The 21,774-nt window shown below is 46.0% G+C and overlaps 1 protein-coding gene across 4 annotated transcripts in view; it reads left to right on the plus strand.

The window, feature by feature from the left end:
- Positions 1-21,774, plus strand: part of USP13 (ubiquitin specific peptidase 13) — a 97,323-nt gene that overhangs the window by 34,043 nt on the left and 41,506 nt on the right. For all 4 annotated transcript variants that reach the window (XM_048506802.1, XM_048506800.1, XM_048506803.1 and 1 more), the window contains exons 4-5: positions 14,783-14,904; positions 19,344-19,486. In XM_048506802.1, coding sequence (XP_048362759.1) covers positions 14,783-14,904; positions 19,344-19,486 — 265 coding nt within the window. The remainder of the gene's footprint in view (positions 1-14,782; positions 14,905-19,343; positions 19,487-21,774) is intronic.

A 21,774-nucleotide genomic window follows, 5' to 3' on the forward strand; every position in this document is an offset into this window, starting at 1 on the left:
CTTCCCCAGAACTAGCAAAATGGCTGACTGGGGTTGAAACGTGGCCTGAAAAGGAACACCACAGTCACGGACAACCACAGTGTCAGGGAATGCCTGGCGAGAGTCCTTTTGGCACGACCTGCAGGGTAGCCATTAAACACAAAATACCTTATTAGTGCAACGGGTGAACTGGCCCAGCCTCCGGTCTGGTCATCATTCCGTAATTGTTGTTTGACGAAGCCCTTCTAATTCTGAACGCATCTGTTTGCGATGGGTGATTCCAGCAGGCTTGCGAGTTTGCGTCTGTTGATGGTGACTGTTTTTATGTCAAGGGGGTGACTCTTTAGGATTATAATGTTCTGGCTCAGCTTTGTTGTTTCTAAACACTCTCCCTTGTCTATTTTTGTATGAGTTGCCGAGAAAATAACAGAGACTCGCGTCTGCTTGGCCTTTCCGACAGTTTGTGTTGAAGGGTTTAATCTGCCCCTTTTAGAGTAATCGTTGGTGGAGCCTGAACAATAGCGGAGTATCCCATTTGAGGCACTTTGATCTGAGGAATTTGGCTCTGGGCTAAATGATACCCTACTCGCTTCCCTCACCTTTTCCTCAGTGTTCAACATACATTAAAAAAAACAACAACACCAGGCCTGAGGAGTGCTAAAAGAGGATCTTGCAAAAAAGCAGGTGACATTTGTTGAAGATGTGAGGTGTGAATTTTGATGGCTGCTTCCTACAACTTCTGCTACCCATTCATTTCTGTCCTGTTACAAAATCAGGGAAGAAGAAGAGTTTGGATTTATATCCCCCCTTTCTCTCCTGCAGGAGACTCAAAGGGGCTTACAATCTCCTTGCCCTTCCCCCCTCACAGCAAACACTCTGTGAGGTAGGTGGGGCTGAGAGAGCTCCGTAGAGCTGGGACTAGCCCAAGGTCACCCAGCTGGCGTGTGTGGGAGTGTACAGGCTAATCTGAATTCCTCAGATAAGCCTCCACAGCTCAGGCGGCAGAACTGGGAATCAAACCTGGTTCCTCCAGATTAGATACACGAGCTCTTAACCTCCTACGCCACTTAACCTCCTATGCCACTGCTGCTCCACATGGCCCTCCACATGTTCAGGATTACCAGCAACTGGAAGTGAAGAAGAAGAGTTTGGATTTATGCACCGCCATTCTCTCCTGCAAGGAGTCTCAAAGCAGTTTACAAACTCCTTCCCTCCCTCTCCCCACAACAGCAACCTTGTGAGGCAGGTGGGGCTGAAAGATTAACTGGTAACAGGGTTACCAGTCTGCACCTGCACTTTCAATCCACTTTCACCATTGTTTGCAAGTGGATTTTGCTATTTTGCACAGTAAAATCCAGCTGCAAAATGCTTTTAAAAGTGGATTGAACGTGCATTATTCTGCATGTGAGGAAAGGGCCACAGTTTTGAGAAAACTGTGACAGGCCCAGGGCCATCCAGCAGGCTTCATGTGTAGGAGCAGGGAAACAAATCCAGTTAATTAGATAAGAGTCTGCTGCTCATGCAGGGGAGTGCGGAATCAAACCCTGTTCTCCAGGTTAGAGTCTGCCGCTCTTAACCACTACTCCATGCTGGCAGAGATTTAAACCTGGGTCTCCCAGATCTTAATCGGATATTCTAAGCCAGTGATGGCGAACCTTTTCAAGGCCGAGTGCCCAAACTGCAACCCAAAACCCACTTATTTATCGCAAAGTGCCAACACGGCAATTTAACCTGAATACTGAGGTTTTAGTTTAGAAAAAACGGCTGGCTCTGAGGCGCGTGTTACTCGGGAGTAAGCTTGGTGGTAGTCTGTGGCTTTGCTTTCTTCCAACCGGTGAATCATGACCCTAGGAGGGTTTATTCAAAAGCAAGCCCCATTGCCAGCAACTGAGCTTACTCCCAGGTAAAGGATCGCGCTTTAGTTCTTCACATGAAAATCAGTGGGGTTTAACAGCGCGTAACAGGGTTACCTACATTGCTTCCCCAAAACTAGGTCTTAGGTTTAATGCTAATAATGCTAATATTCAATTAGCTAATGCTAATAATAATGCTAATAATCAAGCCCAGTGGACCAAGCCAGCCTAGATATGTGTGTGGGGGGGGGGGACTCTGCGCGTGCCCACAGAGAGGGCTCTGAGTGCCACCTCTGGCACCCATGCCATAGGTTCGCCACCACTGTTCTAAGCACTATACCATATTGGTTGCCTATTAATGACTTCTATTTTGTGTTACGTTATGACTTTTCAGAAAAAGAAAGAAAGGAAAAGCACACTGCTAATACCACAGTGTGCATATAACAGTAATGAATTAACTACCTCCAAAGTCATGAGATGAGACTTGGTAGTTCTTAATCCTAAATTAAAAGGTACTGACAAATGCGTTCTGTCAATCTTGTCTGAATATTTGTCACATTCCCTGCTTTTAATGCTCTTTGAGCTATAAACCTATTAAGGACATTAAATCTGTATTAGAAACTTCTTTAAATCACTGTCTTATCCAGGTTGGCGGCAGTGTTAGTGATAGAATGGAAATGAAGGTAGGGTTACTTTTCCCTGGTTTCTGGGATGAAAGAGATTGCATTAAATTTCTTACAAAAATACTTTTCCTCTGCTGCTGTTCTATGACACCAGTTACTCCTTTAAAATAAATCTATTTTAAGGGATTAATAACTGAACGTTGTTCCTCAAAACCTCACGAATGATTTTTTAACTTTTAAAATTTTTTAAAGTATTTATTCTATTAGTTTAATTTAATAAACTGCCCACCCCCGAAGGGCTCTGGGTGGTGTACAATGAGTTTTAATTGTTACAATGGAACCTATGCAGAGTTACTCCAACCCAAGGCTATTGAGACCGGTGGGTTTAGACCGGACTAACTCTGAATAAGATGGCACAGAAAATATTCCAGCTGAGGATCCAGTACAGTTTAATGGCTAGTGAGCTAGTTTGGGAGCGAATTGGCACGACTCGTGAGTGTGTAAGAGCTGAGGGAAAAGCTTTTTAAATTCTTGCACATTCTGGCCTCTAAGGTTGTGTTCATGCAGAGATGCTCACTTTGGAGAGCCTGCTGGGGATTTTTCCTGTCAGGCGTTTTTGTGGCCATTTTCAAATGCCAAATTCTGCGCACAGTGGCACACAAACAGGGCCAGCGGCCCACATCTGCAGGCGTTTTTTGCATTTGTCACAGGCCAGAGAGGTCTTAATCCTGAATTAAATAACAAGTCTGAATGAAGGATCCCTACTGATATTGCCGCTAGGCATCATGAATCTGTGAAGACAACCAAGACACGTTCTCCATTTGATTATAACTGAATCACATGTTTCTACTGAATATACATTATTGTCTCAAACAGTATAGTCAATCTTCCTTAGCAACTCAAGGCTGTAGGAAAAGGGGCTATAGCTCAGTATTATAATTTGTGCTTTTGTAACCTCAGCTTGTGGGTTCTGTGGGGCAGAACTTGGAAGGAGTTTGCAACGACTAAATTTTGAACAAAATGGTTTACTTTAACATATGACAATTATCAAACATTAACATTTAACAACACTCCAAGGTCCTGTTCAAGTTTCATTCCAAGTCTTTCTAATTACAGTCTGATAATGCCAAGTCCATTCTTCCTGCTGGTGGTTGACTCATGGAGACTCCAGAGGCTTGGTGAACTGGATTCAAGATGTTGAAGGTTCCCAGAAAAACTCTCACTATTTACATACACAAAAACCCTGGAACAATAAATTCTAATATTTACAATATAGCAAAAACAAACAACTCCCTTGCCACTAGTTCCCAACAACATTGCAGTTACCTTAAACAAGGTGTTAAGGGCTATCAATCAAGGTCACAGCCTGGTAGCCTTGCTTCCTCCAACCTCATGAGTTCTGCAGCCTTCTGCTTCTTTTCAGACTCCACCCCTTTCTGGGTCATCCCATTCTTAGCAGCATACTGAAGGTCTGAGGTTTGAGCTCTAGCATCTCCAGTTTTAAAAAGTTAATGGACAGTGAGAAGAAATCTTGGGTGTTCTAACCACACACTACATTTTTTCCTGGGTTTGTCCTTAGAGGCTAACCTGAATAGCCAAGGCTAGCCTGAACTGATCACATCTTGGAAATGAAGTAGCATTAACTCTGGTCAGTATATGGAATGAAGACTACCCAGGAATACCAGAGTTGTTCTGCAGAGACAATCAGTGGCAAACCACCTTTGAATGTCTCTTGCTGTGAAAGCCATTCAGGGTCTCCAAAAGTCAGCTGTGACTTGATGACAAAAAAAAGTCATTGGGTTGACATATGTGTGCTCAAAGTCCATGCCCCTCGGTTGTAAACAGGCCCTATACAGATTTGGGCTGCACTACAATGTGAGAGAATACTAGTGGTCCCACTATTCTTTCTGTTGATTTGAATTTGTGCTCTTTTTGCCACAGTGCAAATTTGTGCTCTTTTTGCCAGAGATCCTGTAGAGTTGTGAAGGCAAGAGATGTCGTTGGTGGGTTACCACCAGAGGTGGGATCCAGCAGGTTCTTACAGGTTCCCGAGAGTAGGTTACTAATTATTTGTGTGTGCCGAGAGGGGGTTACTAATTGGTGGTTTTGCCACATGATTTTTGCCTTAGTTACGCCCCTCCTCTCAGCAGTAGCACACAGAACTTGAAGCAGTCTAGCAGGAGGTGCACCGGCGTGCGTGGCAGCCTGCGCCTGCGTGCATTCGTTTCCTGCCCAAGGACTGGAGCAGCAGCTGCGTCCTTGCCACAGCCCCGCCCAGGAATGCCCCGCCCTGGAATGCCCGGCTACGCCCCCATCGTGCCCCGCCCATCCCCATTGGCTCTACGCCACAGTTTGAATCCCACCACCATGGGAACCTGTTACTAAAATTTTTGGATCCCACCACTGGACTGTTTGCCTCTACTTTCAGTAGAGGCAAACAGTGGTAACCCACCAACGAGGTCTCTTGCCTTGACAACTCTACAGAATCTCCACAAGTCAGCTGTGAACTGTAAATTAGTCTGTAAACTGCTTTGCTTGCTATGGAGTCACAAGGGTAAGAGCATCTCCCAGTGAAATAATACTTTAGAGCACTGACTCTTCAAAAATAATCCATTCCATAGTTAACATAGCAGATTCTGGTAAAGCATGCCATAAAATCCAAATTGCATTGCAAGCTTATTTTTCCGAACAGGCAGATAATGATCCCCGCACACATATATTATTCATGGCCACCTTCGTAAGCTGACTTCATTCGCTAGCCTGTCTTGGTGCTGCAAATAGAATCGCCCCGTTCCTGATTCTGGCCATTTGCATAAGCAGTTCCTGTGTTCTTAAATGTCTGAGGTATTCCAGTAATAATAATAATTAGCTCAAGCTAGGGACCCATGAGGAATTGATTGCGGGGGGGGGGGGGCACTTGGAAACAACCAGTCATCCACAAATCATCCTCAAGTTGTTGAAGAGACTTTATGCTTGTCTCACGATTTCATCTCTGGAACATTGTCATCATCATTGTCATCTCATCACCCTCTTTTGGGAGGGGCCTTTTCTTTTTGATTAACGCAAAGAGTAACATGTTTCTGCCAACTCAGGTAATGGCAGCAGCAATGGATTTTTTAAAAAATTATTTAGGTATTTTTGGGTGTTCAAATGTGTGACTTTCCTTTAGGAAACCGGTTTGTGAAGGAAATAGTTCCAGTGCGATAGCTACCTGGTTGTGTGCTGTCAAGTCACAGCTGACTTTTAGTGACCCCATAGGGCAGGAGTGTCCAACACTTCAGATGTTCATGGACTACAATTCCTATGGCCAATTGGCCATGCAAGCAGGGGCTGATGGGAATTGTAGTCCATGAACATCTGAAGCGCCAGAGTTGGACACCCCAGCCATAGAGTTTTCAAGGCAAGAGAATGTTTGAGGTGGTTTGCCATTGCCTACCTCTGCATCATGCCCCTGGATAGTGCCTGGAGGTCACCAGTTCCAAATTCTAACCACACCTGGGCTCTGCTACACGTGGTTTGTGTGAACACTGAAATCTGATACTTGAGAGGAGAACATAAGAACATAAGAACTAGCCTGCTGGATCAGACCAGAGTCCATCCAGTCCAGCACTCTGCTACTCGCAGTGGCCCACCAGGTGCCTTTGGGAGCTCACGTGCAGGATGTGAAAGCAATGGCCTGCTGCTGCTGCTGCTCCTGAGCACCTGGTCTGCTCAGGCATTTGCAATCTCAGATCAAGGAGGATCAAGATTGGTAGCCATAGATCGACTTCTCCTCCATAAATCTGTCCACGCCCTTTTTAAAGCTATCCAGGTTAGTGGCCATCACCACCTCCTGTGGCAGCATATTCCAAACACCAATCACACGTTGCGTGAAGAAGTGTTTCCTTTTATTAGTCCTAATTCTTCCCCCCAGCATTTTCAATGAATGCCCCCTGGTTCTAGTATTGTGAGAAAGAGAGAAAAAATTCTCTCTTTTGACATTTTCTACCCCATGCATAATTTTATAGGCTTCAATCATATCCCCTCTCAGACGTCTCCCCTCCAAACTAAAGAGCCCCAAACGCTGCAGCCTCTCCTCATAAGGAAGATTAGGTAGAGACAAAAACTAAGTAAGGGAAAGCAATGTAGTATAGTTGGTGGAGCTCTGGGATTTAGAAGTCCTGGATTCAAGGCTGCTCACTGGGATGATGCTTATTGGGTCGTGATGGACCAGGCATTCTCTCTTGCTCTCCGATCTGTTTCATGGGACTGTCGTGAGGATAAAATCGGGAAAGGAAAGTCAGAGATGCTTCCCTGTGCGCTGTGGAGAAGAGGTGAGATTAAAACATATTACAGAAGTATTAAAAGATGGTGGTGAGGAGCGAGGCAGGAGCATGGAAGAGGGGAATCCTCTCATTCCTTGTAGGGTCAAGCGCTGTACAATCATTTAAAGCTATAGCATACTTGCCTGTTCCTTTGTCCTATTGCCCCAGCCCTCATGCTTCTGCCTTCCTGCTAGGATTGCACTGGAGAGCTGTGCGCTACATATAAATTTAATATTTGGGGTGTACAATCATAGAGTTGGAAGAGACCACAAGGGCCATCAAGCGCAACCCCTTGCCATGCAGGAACACACAATCAAAGCACTCCAGCCTCTCTTTAAAAACCTCCAAAGAAGGAGACTCCACCGCACTCCGAGGTAGTGCATTCCACTGTGGAACAGCCCTTACCATCAGAAAGTTTTTCCTAATGTTTAGGTGGAGTCTCTTTTCCTATACCTTGAATCCGTTACTCCTGGTCCTAGTCTCTGGAGCAGCAGACAACAACCTTGCTCCCTCTTCAACACGACATTCCTTCAAATATCTAAACATGGCTATCATGTCACCCCTTAACCTTCTCTTTGCCAAATTAAACATGCCCGGCTCCCTAAATCAATCCTCATAGGTCATGGATTCCAGACCTTTTATCATTTCGGTTGCCCTCCTCTGAACAGTCTCCAGTATGTCAATATCCTTCTTGAACTGTGGTGTCCAGAATGGACACAGTATTCCAGGTGAGGTCTGACCAATGCAGAACAGAGTGGTACTATTGCTTTCCTTGATCTAGACACTATACTCCTATTGATGCAGCTCAGAATCGCATCCCTCCCCTTTCTTTCCAGAGATTCATGCGATAGGACCTGGGAACCTCTGCTATGCTACTGAGCTATAGACATAAGAACATAAGAACATAAGAACTAGCCTGCTGGATCAGACCAGAGTCCATCTAGTCCAGCACTCTGCTACTCGCAGTGGCCCACCAGGTGCCTTTGGGGGCTCATATGCAGGATGTGAAAGCAATGGCCTTCTGTGGCTTTTTCTCCTGAGCACCTGGTCTGCTAAGGCATTTGCAATCTGAGATCAAGGAGGATCAAGATTGGTAGCCATAGATCGACTTCTCCTCCATAAATCTGTCCAAGCCCTTTTTAAAGCTATCCAGGTTAGTGGCCATCACCACCTCCTGTGGCAGCATATTCCAAACACCAATCACACGTTGCGTGAAGAAGTGTTTCCTTTTATTAGTCCTAATTCTTCCCCCAGCATTTTCAATGGATGCCCCCTGGTTCTAGTATTGTGAGAAAGAGAGAAAAATTTCTCTCTTTTGACATTTTCTACCCCATGCATAATTTTATAGACTTCAATCATATCCCCCCTCAGACGTCTCCTCTCCAAACTAAAGAGTCCCAAACGCTGCAGCCTCTCCTCATAAGGAAGGTGCTCGAATCCTTCAATCATCCTCGTTGCCCTTCTCTGCACTTTTTCTATCTCTTCAATATCCTTTGGCGACCTATCTTTGGGTTCCTCTTAGACAGGTTGGGAACACAGGGAGACGTGGGGAGTTGCCATTGGTGCCGCCCCTTGTGCTGAGTTCAGTTGGTATGTGTTTTTTTGTGCAACATGCATCTTGCTTTAGCTCCTTTTCCAGGAGTCCAGCTCGGGATCCAATTAGATCACTATTATTAGCTTATTCATTTGGTCACATCTAAATCCGATCTGGGCAAGTCGAATCAAGCAGGGCTTTCTTTTCTTTCCCTGCCAGCGTGGCGGTTTTGCGGCGCTCTCGTCAGCCAACGGTGTGGCTGCAGCTGCTCGTTTCAGTCAGCCAGTGGCAAGACGTCCCTCGCTGGGGTGACGCTCATTGAACTCGACTGGGTGGCATCTGAAGGAAATTTACCCTTACTGACTGCCTGCCCCAAAATAACACCACCTCTGTCTGCCCTCCCACCTGCTTAAAGTGTAGGGTTTTTTCTTTTTTGGCTTGGCTTTTCGTCACTCCTTTCTTCTGAATGTGCTTTTCCTGACCTCTGGTGCTGCCTTTTACTGGCTGCCAACTTTAACCGTGCTGTTAAACACCAGGGTGTTTGTTGTGAGGGGGGAAGGGCAAGGAGATTGAAGCCCAGGAGAGAAAGGGGAGATAGAAGCAGAAGCGGAAGCGGAGGAGGAGGAGGAGGAGGAGGGGAGGAGGAGGAGGAGTTTGGATTTATATCCCCCCTTTCTCTCCTGCAGGAGACTCAAAGGGGCTTACAAGAGAAGCTGTGACTAGTCCAAGTTGGCGTGTGTGGGAGTGTACAGGCTAATCTGAATTCCCCAGATAAGCCTCCACAGCTCAGGCGGCAGAGCTGGGAATCAAACCCGGTTCCTCCAGATTAGATACACGAGCACTTAACCTCCTATGCCACTGCTGCTCCCCAAACTCTTCTTCCAATGGAACTTCATGGGACTACCAGACCCTTAGGAGGGTGGCACGCTGTCTTGTTTGGGTTAGCTCTTTTGAATTTTTTCATAAGCTGGTTTGGTGGGCAGTGGCTGGAGTTTCTTCTGAAGGGGAAATGGAGATCCTTGCAGTGCAGTGAAAACACCCTGAAGAGGTCACCAGCATTGGAAACAGAGTCCTCTGCCAAAATAGCTTCTGTGTCATACGAGTACAGTAACTTCTGGAGGACTGTCCAGTTTCACATGCCAAAAAGCAGGCAACTTTCAAAGTGAGTGTGTGTGTGTTTTTGGAGGGAGTACTCTTCAGATCTCTCTGCTGCCTGTCCCTGTATTTCCCAGCTCAGCTTGGAAGTTCTCGCCCCAGAGTTTTATCCCACCCCCATTTTCCCATTGACCATTTATACCTTGCCTTTCTTCTCAGGGTGGCTTATGTTTCTTCTGCTCTCCTCCATTTTGTCCTTATAACAGTGCTGTGGAGTAGCTTCAGCACAGTGTAAGAGACTGGCCCCAGACCACCCAGTGAACTTCCACGGCAGAGTAAGGATTCGAACTTGAGTCTCCCACAGCCTAGTTCGATACTCTAAACCACATGTGTCAAACTTGCGGCCGTCCAGATGTTATGGACTACAGTTCCCATCATCCCCGCCAGCATGATGCTGGCAAGAGATGATGGGAACTGTAGTCCATAACATCTGGAGGGCTGCGAGTTTGACACCTATGCTCTAAACACTACACCAAAACCCCCTTTTGATCACCTAACCCTTTTTTCCCTTCAAAAATTGATAAGGAGAGGGGCAGGTGCACCTTCTTGGGAAGTTGTTTCATAATTATGGGGCTTCCACTGAAAAGGCCCTTTCTCATGTGTTTCCACCAAACAAGCTTCTTTGATAGGACAGTCATCATCTCTTTCTGTGATCCTTTTATCAGTGGATACAGATATTAGTAACACTGGACTGGATACATCAAGCAAGCAAAGGAGCATTGATGAAGGAGGCCTTTTATTGTCATTATTTAATTTTGTTTAACATCACAGCTGCCAGTTCTTTAGCTGGTTGTTGTCCTTCCATTACAATTTGATCCCCACCCAGAGGCCTGGGATGATGTAATGTATCAGCATAGTATTCATGCAGATTCTAGCAGGGATGCCTTTTGAATCTGCCAGATGTTGATTTTGTCGATTTGATGGTGTTTCAAGTGCAGCCAGGGCGCTTTTGGGGCCAGGGTGCCGATTACCACTGGGACAACCTCAGCTAGTTTGTACCATAGTCACTATCATGAAACCAAGTCTGGGAGAGCCACGCTTGTTTCAGTAAACATCTGGGTCCTTTTCTCCAATAACTCCAACCAGCCAAGTTCTCAAGGGGTGTTTCTGCACTACAAAAGGGAGTGAAGGTCGACTCGGTTCCCTTCAATGGGGGGCGATTCCTGGCTGTCCGCACAGCAACTTCCTTGGCCCCCTGGAACCGAGCTAAGTGGGCGGGTACCTGTTTCGCTCCTCGATCGTGATTGGCGCTTGTGTTACGGAGGGAAACGGGAACGTTCTTTGTTTTTTTTACAGTTTCCGTACGTCGCAGCTACGTAGCATTGACACGCTGAACTACTTCCGGCGCAGTCGGAGCTACGAAGCTTTGGCGCCAAAATTTTTCCAGTCAGTGATTTCTCCTCGTCACTTTGAAACGATCTCGATATCGTAGCTTCGAAACGTGAGGGAAACTGTATAAAAAAGCCGCGCTCTCTGCCCGTCACGACTCTCCCATTCTGCGCATGCGAACGAAGCGGCTCCTGATTGGTTGAATGGATGCGGTGTCGTTTCGATGCGTCCGCATTTCGAAGCTTCGAAGCGATATCGACCTTGTTCCACCAGCGAGTCGCAGTTCATAACTGCGACAGGGATGTCGCGGTTCCGAGCGGGGGGAACAGAGACAAGACAACGTCGAGCTCGGTTGTAGTGCGGATACACTGAGTTGAACCTGAGTAGAAACCGGTACAACACAGTAAGTGCGGAAGGTCCCAAAGATTCATTGAAAAACAGAAATAAAAGAAATAAAACACAAATGGAGTTACTCGGCTGAATACAGTCTTATTTGGAAGTTCTTTTGTTCCCCATTCCGGGAACCCATGGCCCAGAGATGCTTCTCTGACCATGTCTCAAGATGGAACCCCAAAACCTTTGTTTTCCCCCTCTCAGGAAAACTCTGTTCAGGCCACGAGGTAACCTAGGCCTTTGAAGTTGCATCCTAGCACCTCTGCATAGTTTCTTGTCCTCCAGGAGATCAAAAGGCAAAGATGCTTTTCACAGTCATATATGATTTCCCTTTTGCCCTAGTGATAGCATCATTCCATGACAGTCGCTAAATCTCAGTTTTCAATCCGTGGTATTTAGTGACCTTTTATGACAATTCGAGCCTCTCAAAGAAACCTAGGATGTTGTAATATATCGATATAGTATCTGCGTGGATCCCAGCAGGACTGCCTTTTAAATCTGACAGATGTTGATTTTGTCAATTTGAAGGTGTTTCAAGTGCTGCCCTAGTGTTTTCGGAATGGCGCCCAGGGTGCCAATTACCACTGTGATGACCTCAGCTGGTTTGTGCCATAGTCGCTGAATCTTGATCTTCAATTCATGATATTTAATAACCTCCAGAGGTGGGATCTAGCAGGTTCTCACAGGTTCCCGAGAGTACGTTACTAATTATTTGTGTGTACCGAGAGGGGGTTACTAATTGGTGATTTTGCCCCATGATTTTTGCCTTAGTTACGCCCCTCCTCTCAGCAGTAGCGCGCAGAACTTGAAGCAGTCTAGCACGAGGTGCACCAGTGTGCATGGCAGCCTGAGCCTGCGTGCATTTGTTTCCCGCCCAAGGACCGGCGGAGTGGCTGCATCCTTGCCACAGCCCCGCCCTGGAATGCCCCGACCCTGGAATGCCCGGCCACGCCCCCGGCGTGTCCCGCCCAGCCCCATTGGCGCTATGCCACAGTTTGAATCCCACCACCATGGGAACCTGTTACTAACATTTTTGGATCCCACCACTGATAACCTCATGTTCTTTTTCATTGACCCTGCTGTACCCAAATATATTTGTTTGTTTGTTTTGATATCCTGCCCTCCCCTTCAAGGCTTGGGGCAGCAAACAACAAATTAAAAATAAAAATAAAACATTTAAAATGCTAAACATCAACATCAAACTACTACATCAAGGGGCGGCATTTCTATCTTATCTGAATATCAGGGCACTAATGTAATAACATCGCTGACAATTTCATTGTCAGAAATGAAATGACAGATTGACAGATTCTGTCTCCTTCCCTCTCTCCGCTGCTGTCTCCTGACTTGTCTGACTGTTATTCCTTACAGGCCTGTTCCCCTGGGAATATGCTTTCCCAGGATCAAAAAGGATTGCTGGGGAAAGGGAACATGGAAAAGATCAGCACATTCCACTAACAGATGACTGCCTCCAATCCAGTGTCTCTGACCCACTGACTGTTCACTGAGCCATTGACTATTCTACCAAGTGGACAGTTCTGTAGGCATTAGGCTTGAAAACTAGGTGCAAAACAGATGAGTATCACTATGGAACCTTGCAGGGTTTTATAGCTGCATTGGAGGATGGTAGTAACAGTAGGATCCACGATGAAGTGATGAAATTGATGGAAACAAGAACAAGGGTGGGCCTGGAAATAAATTTCCAGTTACAAATTGCCAACCTCAGTGTTTTAAGAGCCAGCGTGAAATTCTTGGGCACTAGCAGCGATCTGAAAGTTTCACATTCCTGGACATTGTGCTGGATGACTGGGCAATAGTTTGTTTTTTTTCCTGTCCTGACTGTAAGCATTTTTGAAAGTTTTTGAGGAGGGCAAAGGAGCGTCAGTTGTAAATCCAAAATCACATTGTAAACCGGAATCAAATGAATTCCTTTATTTACTTACCACCAGCCTTCTTTGCGGAGAGGCGGAGTGGCTTACGCAGTTTTAAACAGTGCAGTCAAACAGCACGAAACATCCGGTGAACGATTCATCTGGAAAAACAAGAGGCACAAATGTTTCAAATTAAAAAAAATCAATAGGACTAAGACTATACAAATTTAAATGAGCTTTTGAAGGTTTGCATTTGCCTGTTAGCATAACTCAGGGGTAGAGAACCTTTAACACTCAAAGAGCCATTTGGACCCGTTTTCCACGGGAAAAGAAAACACTTGGAGCCGCAAATAATTTTTGACATTTAAAATAAAGATAACACTATATATAGGGTTTTTTTTACCTTTTACTCCGCTCATTCTGAGAAGCGCATGGATGCGCCCGCCCTGCTGCCTGCAGGGCGGGCAAGGATGAAGCTGGTGGCTCAGCCTCGCTGGCCGCCGGGAAAGCGCCCGCCCCGCTCCAACGGGGCGGGCGAGAGGGGAAGCCCGAGCGCGGCCCAGCCGACCATGGGCAGTTGGTGCGCCCGCCCTGTTGCCTGCAGGGCAGGCAAGGATGGGGCCGGCGGCTCGGCTCATGGAGCCACAGTGCAAGAGCAGAAGAGCCGCATGCGGCTCTCGAGCCGCAGGTTCCCTACCCCTGGCATAACTGAAGCCGTTTTCATTTTGCTCAGCCCTAGACATGTACTTTTGTACCCAAGGAGTTAGTAGAATAACAAGAAACCTTATAAGCAATTGCAGCCTGCTGAGCATAGCTGCTTACCAGTAGCCAAGGCCACAGTTTGAAGAAAAACATGCTTTAGACATGTGTAGTATAGTATGTGCAGTCAAACATGCTTTAAACATGTAGTATGTGTAGTAAAACATGCTTTAGACATTACCTATGAAAGTGTGCTTCAGTAGATGATTGGCTATATTGTGTTGCCAGGCTGTGATGGTGGAAGATGAGGCGATATGTGACAGTGATGTAAAATGAAGTATAAATACATATATTCAGATGGTTGGGTCTCAGAAGAATGCTTTGTAACTTCGTAGCTAGGAAGGACTCTTTGACCGTAGTATAATAAAGTTGCCTTAAAATGTTTACTGCCTCTGAGTGAACCATTTGGACCATAAGCCTCTCGTTGAGAAGCAAGAATTTTACCGCTAGTGATGGGTATCTGTTAAAGCACAGGTGTCAAAGTCGCGGCCCTCCCGATGTTATGGACTGCAGTTCCCATCATGCTGGCAGGGGATGATGGGGACTGTAGTCCATAACATCTGGAGGGGTGCAAGTTTGACGCCTATGTGTTAAAGGGAACTTTAATCTCATTGGTTTCTAAGGTACTACTGGATTTGAACCAACTTCAGACTAACTTGGCAACCCTGTAAAACTGGGTATCGAAAAGAACCTCCCCAATAGCACTAGACGTCATACACATAGGGGAAAAAAAGGGAATTGCAAAAATAGAAAGCAATGCAGTAAGAGCGAGATTATGCATACAATAAAGAGTGGGACAGACTGGCATGCCACACTTAAATATAGCTGAGGACATGTTTCAGATTCCTTGATGCCAAATTCAAAATTCAAGGCAGCTGTTTGGACAACCAGGTATCTGCATTTTTCCCGTTCTTTCTATATGCCCCCTGCAATGCTTTACTTCTTTGTCTCTGATCAGTTTTCTGGGGGGTTTTCCTTGCAGATCTAGAATCCAACGGAGATTTAAACAACGATGATTATGAGTACGAGGATGAAGCCAAACTCGTTATATTCCCTGATCACTATGAGATCCCTTTGCCAAATATAGAAGAGTTACCAGCACTGGTGAGTGACTGTGGGCGGAAGTCAAATAATTAATGGTGTGGGCTGTCCTGAAAAGAAATAAACGGTGTTGCTTAGGTTTCGCACTGGATGCTATGTTTTAGATCAGTGGTTCTCAACCTTCCTAATGCCGCGACCCTTTAATACAGTTCCTCATGTTGTGGTGACCCTCACCATAACATTTATGCATTTTACAGATGGAGAACACTGATGCAGAGAGTCTTAGGTGACCCCTGCGAAAAGGTTGTTTGACCCCCAAAGGGGTTGCGACCCACGGGTTGAGAACCGCTGTTTTAGATGCCACAAGAGTCCATTGTTTTGACTCCTGGGTTTTCCCCCCACATTCTGCTGTCTCAGCGACTACTAGACATCTGCATTCAGATGTCTAAGCTATTGTTAAACCTGGATTCACCTGTAGTTCAGAATATTAAGTTGATTTTGTAAAAAGATCTTATTATGTACATAATGATGATGAATGCAGAAAGGGAATCCTTTGGCTATTACTATTCTAATCTGGAGGAACCGGATTTGATTCCCTTCTCTGCCACTTGAGCTGTGGAGGCTTATCTGGGGAATTCAGATTAGCCTGTGCACTCCCACACACGCCAGCTGGGTGACCTTGGGCTAGTCACAGCTTTTCGGAGCTCTCTCAGCCCCACCCACCTCACAGGGTGTTTGTTGTGAGGGGGGAAGGGCAAGGAGATTGTAAGCCTCTTTGAGTTTCCCTACAGGAGAGAAAGGGGGATATAAATCCAAACTTCTTCTTCTTGTCTATTTGTGATGCCTCAGGAAAGGGTGACATTGGGGGAGAAGCTTTAAATACTACTTTTTCTCATTCAACATGAAACTTTCAAGGTTGCTTTAAAACAGAGGTAATAAGGATGAAAGATGAGGGAAGACAAAATATGCCCCCACTGCTTTCTTTTCAAACTGTAATGTTTATATGCATTTTCCAAGCAGTCCTTAAAACAGCCCTGTAAGGTAGGTCACTATTATTGCCATCTAAAGGACTGCAGGAAGGGGATTAGGAAGGCCACTGGCTCTCCACCTAGCGACTTCCTGGCTGAGGTGACATTTGAATGAGGGGCTCCCCTTATGCACTTAGGGCACAAGCAGAAGATATGCAGCAGCTCAGCAATTTGGTGAGCTTTAACTCATGAGCAGCCCCATGGAGTCACTTTGAAAAGTTTGGGACAGGGTAGTGGGAGAGCCTAAGGCAGTGGTGGCGAACCTTTGGCACTCCAGATGTCATGGATTACAATTCCCATCAGCCCCTGCCAGCAGGGCCAATTGGCAAGGGCTGATGGGAATTGTAGTCCATAACATCTGGAGTGCCAAAGGTTCGCCACCATGGGCCTTAGGGGTCTGCAACCTGCGGCTCTCCAGATGTTCATGAACTACAATTCCCAGCCCCTGCCAGCATGAACATCTGGTTCATGAACATCTGGAGAGCCACAGGTTGCAGACTCCAACCCTTTTCCCAACACTACTTCCCTGATGTAAACTGCTTCTCCTCAAGCAGCTGTGAGCTCCATTGAGGGAGTTTCAGTCCCACATCAGCAATTTTCAAAGCACTCATATAAGGGCATTAATTTTTTAATGAGGAGATCCTAGTGACCGGCTTGCTGCTAATCAGCTCTGCCACCTACAGCCACCTGCATGGTATGGTATATTTAATGTATATACCGGCCTCCCCTGAAAGGCTCAGGGCGGTGCACAACAACATAATAACAACATTGATAAACATAGCATTGTACATTGACAAACATAACATTGATAAACATAACAACCAACGGGTGCTGTGTGGTTTCCGGACTGTATGGCTGTATCGCCGTGTTCTAGCAGCATTCTCTCCTGACATAACAACCATCAATAAACAAAATAAACATAGCAAGTAAACATAACATCATAAATCTTAACACAGTATCATCAACATAACATCATAAATCTTAACACAGTATCATCAACATAACATCATAAATCGTAGCATAGCATAAATCATAACATCGTACAACAACCATCAATAAACATATCAGTAAACATAGGGTCAAATAAACATAGTATCATAACATCGTAGACATAATATCATAGATATAGCAACGTAGACATAGCATTATAATACCAATAAAAATCCATCTAATACAGTAATAATAGAACATGGGTGGCATTGAAATCTGAAAATAAAATTAAAAATAATAAATGTAAATAAAAACATCATAAATACAATCAAACCAGTTAAAACCAGTTAACCATCAATTAACAACAATTCAATAGACAGATTTCTGTGTGAATACTCCAAAGCTGTCATTCCAGCAAAGCATCTTTCAAAATGATCAAGCCAGATCTTTCTTATTTGCATTGACTTTTGGCAATCGGAGCGGTTTAACACACTAACAGACCATCCCACTTTATGTTCTGATAGTGGTGGAAAGGGCTGTTGAGTCACAACTGGCATATGGTGTCCCCGCAGGGTTTCCGAGACAAGAGATGTTCAGCGATGTGTTTGCCATTTCCTGCCTCTGTAGCCACCCTGGGATTCCCTGGTGGTTTTCCTTCTTACTACTGCCCAGGGAAAACCCTGCTTAACTTCCAAGATCTGATGAGATCAGGCTCGCCTGGGCTATCCATGTCAGGGTTTAATATTCTAACAATTCTTTCTTTTTTGTTAAAACACTGAATCTGCCTTCAAGTGAGTGGACCCTTAAGCCCAGAGATCGGCAGGAGCTCTCCAAGGTCCCTGGCAAGGACCTTTTGCAGCTTTGCTACCTGAGATCTTTTAAAGCATAGGTGTCAAACTCGCAGCCCTCCAGATGTTATGGACTACAGTTCCCATCATGCTGGCAGGGGATGATGGGAACTGTAGTCCACAACATCTGGAGGGCCGTGAGTTTGACACCTGTGTTTTAAAGGGTAAAAACGAACATAATAGGAAAAGAGAGCTCGCACCTTGCTCCACAGCTGAAATGACAGACATGCCCACCAGCCCAATGGATACTGGCTCAACTGTGTCTGTTCCTTTCAACTGTTAAAAGAAACATGTGCACATTTATTTTATTTATTTTTATTTTACTCGATTTAATATGCCTATACACACGTTCATTTTAGAATGGATTTTTTAAAAAGTACAAAGGAACTTTGAAGGTTGGGGAAGACAGGGAAGGTGTAATGGTGGCATCACGGGTGGCCCATACTCGCCCAATTGTATCTCATCTCAGAAGTAAAACAGGGTCGGCCTGATTAGTACTCGGATGTGTGATGACCAAGAAGAAGAAGAAGAAGAAGAGTTTGGATTTATATCCCCCCTTTCTCTCCTGTAGGAGACTCAAAGGGGCTTACAATCTCCTTGCCCTTCCCCGCTCACAACAAACACCCTGTGAGGTAGGTGGGGCTGAGAGAGCTCTGAAAAGCTGTGACTAGCCCAAGGTCACCCAGCTGGCGTGTGTGGGAGTGCACAGGCTAATCTGAATTCCCCAGATAAGCCTCCACAGCTCAAGCGGCAGAGCTGGGAATCAAACCCGGTTCCTCCAGATCAGAGTGCACCTGCTCTTAGCCACTTTGCCACTGCGTAGTGGGATTTATACCCCACTTTTCTCTCCTATAAGGAGACTCAAGGTGGCCTACAAGCTCCTTTCCCTTCCTCTCCCCACAACAGACACTTTGTGAGGTAGGTGGGGCTGAGAGAAACGCCAGATAACCCTCCGCCACTCAGATGGAGGTGTGGGGAATCAAACCTGGTTCTCCAGATTAGAATCCACCTGCTCTTAACCACTACACCAGTTGTGGAAGAATGGAAAGGTGCAGTGGTGGCATCATGGGTGGGCCAGACTTGCCCGATCTCATCAGATCTCAGAAGTAAAGCAAGGTCGGGCTGGTTAGTACTCAGATGGGAGATGATCTGAGGGCTGCTACCCAGAGAGAGGTCAGGGCAACCACCACCTCTGTCTGTCCCATGGCTTGAAAACCCTGCCAAGTTGCCAGTACCTTTCTCTGCTGAGTCTTCCTTGTTCATGTCCGATTTAAGCATTGACCCTGCTTAGCTTCTGAGATTGGGCTATACCATGCCACCATCCCTCCTCAAATGCTGCTTGTTGTTATTTAATTTATTGGTTTCGAATCGTGATAGGGCACAGGGGAAAAAGTTACTGCTTTTTCTGTTTTATTGGGGTGTGTATGTAATTTTTTTTCATTTTCATATTATTAGTTTTGTATACCACCCTCCCCCTAAAGCACAGGTGTCAAACTCGTGGCCCTCCAGATGTTATGGACTACAGTCCCCATCATCCCCTGCCAGCACAGTGCTGGCAGGGGATGATGGGAACTGTAGTCCACAACATCTGGAGGGCCGTGAGTTTGACACCTATGCCCCTAAAGGTTCGGGGCGGTGAACAACAGTTTAAAACATACATAAAAAGATGTGTATCTTTTATCTTTTCACCTTCCAGGTTACAATAGCTTGCGATGCGGTCCTCAGTTCAAAATCTCCCTATCGAAAGCAAGATCCCGAATCCTGGGAGGAAGAGCCACAAGTTTCCAAACATGCCAACAGTCTTGTCCAGATGGACAACGGAGTCAGGATTCCACCAAGGTGAGGCTGATGCTGGTTCGGGTTGGACCAATTGGCCATGCTGGCAGGGGCTGATGGGAATCGTGGTTCATGAACATCTGGGGCGCCTGAGTTGGACACCCCTGTGGTAGGCCTTACTGGTTAAAGTAGCCAACCTCCAGGTAGTGGTTGGAGATCTCATGGGATTACAATGGATCTCCAGGGGACAGAGTTCAGTTCCCTTGGAGCAAAAGACTGCTGAGGAAGGTGGAATCTATGGTATCATATCATGCTGAAGTCCCTCCCCAGACCCTGCCCTCCTCAGACTTCACCCCCTAAACCTCCAGTTTTGAGTTAGCACAGTGTAGTGGTTAAGAGCAGGTGGACTCCCCGCTCCTCTGCATGAGTGGCAGACTCTTACCCAGTGAACCAGATTTGTTTCCCCACTCCTACATTCTTCTGGGTGACCCTGGGCTAGTCACAGTTCTCTCAAAACTCTCTCAGCCCCACCTTCTGTACAAAGTGTCTGTTGTAAGGAGATGAAGGAAAGGAGTCTCTAAGCCCCATTGAGTCTTCTTACAGGTGAGAAAGGGGGTGTAAATCAAACTCTTCTTCTTCTTCTTCTTCTTCTTCTTCTTCTTCTTCTTCTTCTTCTTCTTCTTCTTCTTCTTCTTCTTCTTCTTCTTCTTCTTCTTCTGTTAGATGACAATAATCAGCCCAATTCTTAAAAGGCTTAGGTTCAAATCCCCCCTGAGCCACGAAGCTCATTCACTACCTGTGGACCAGTCTTTCTCTCTCAATATAACCCACCTGACAGGGCTGCTGTGAGAATAAGACAGATGTTTACTTCACCCTGAGCACTTCAGAGGAAGGGCAAGATGAAAACAATGCACAGATCTGCCGTGTGAATTTGATCCTTTGTGTGTGTGTCTTAATTCAATAGTCGTTAAGGTGGCAGGATTCACTGTAGTATTCAAAAGGACAGCCAAGTTCTTTCATTGATGACAGATCTCCAGGTGACAGAAGCTTAGGGCATGGAGGGGCTCCCCCATTATAGGACACAGGTGCATAGCGGGTCAGTTCCTCTTAAGCAAACTCCTCTTCTTGTTGCTTTTCCATCTTTGTAGCAACCATTAAGGGTCCTTTGTTGGCAGCCTCTAATGCTTCCTCTGAAGCTATTTAATGTTGCATTAATCCATTACCTTGCTCCGGCAAAGTACGTTAAAGTTAATTAAATGGTTCTAAAGTGCGCTGCTGTACGTTATAGGGTTTAACAGGTAAATAGAATAATTTAAATGGTCAGCAAGCTGGGATCGTTGCTTTGATGAGCTCTCAAGACAGGAGGTCATTTACATCTGTCCCCTTCTACCTTGCGTTCCTCCTCTCTTTCCTTTTGTCATCTTCTTTACTGCCCCAAAGCTGAAATGTAGATTTGTAAGGTCCTTGGGGCAAGTATCTTCTGCTTTTAAAAACAATGGATGACTTGTATTGTCGAAGGCTTTCATGGCCGGAATCACTGGGGTGCTGTGTGGTTTTCGGGCTGTATGGCCGTGTTCTAGCAGCATTCTCTCCTGATGTTTTGCCTGCATCTGTGGCTGGCATCTTCAGAGGATCTGATGGCATCTCAGATCCTCTGAAGATGCCAGCCACAGATGCAGGCGAAACATCAGGAGAGAATGCTGCTAGAACACGGCCATACAGCCCAGAAACTACACAGCACCCCAATGTATGACTTGTTACTGCTGCTCTTGTTGCCTTCTACGTCAATTTCATTCGGCAATTAATAATTGGCAGGAGAAACCAAGCAAGATTCCTAAAGCAGAAGACGAGTATGGTGGGTCTTTGGGCAGCCATCAAGACTCGCTCTGTGGTTTAATCCAGTCTGGGTGTCTTGCAGAGGCGTTATCCAGGGAAAATGTAGCCTGGTTCAAAACCTGAGTTTTCCACACACACCCCCATTATGGGTGGCCGCCATCCCCTACCACAACCAAACAACATTCTATTGTCGAAGGCTTTCACGGCCGGAATCACTGGGGTGCTGTGTGGTTTCCGGGCTGTATGGCCGTGTTCTAGCAGCATTCTCTCCTGACGTTTCGCCTGCATCTGTGGCTGGCATCTTCAGAGGCTCAGATCCTAGAACACGGCCATACAGCCCGGAAACCACACAGCACCCCAAACAACATTCTTTTGCACCAGGTCTTGATGTCAGTGTGTGGACCCTGGGGGGGAGGAGGAGATGTGGGAGCGTTGATTTTCCGCCCTTACGTGACTAACTGTCTGCAGCCCTAGGACATTTGACCCCATGTGTCCCCTTGGGTGGTACGCCTCTG

Source organism: Sphaerodactylus townsendi, linkage group LG08 (assembly GCF_021028975.2).
Source record: "Sphaerodactylus townsendi isolate TG3544 linkage group LG08, MPM_Stown_v2.3, whole genome shotgun sequence".
NCBI classification, from domain to species: domain Eukaryota; kingdom Metazoa; phylum Chordata; class Lepidosauria; order Squamata; family Sphaerodactylidae; genus Sphaerodactylus; species Sphaerodactylus townsendi.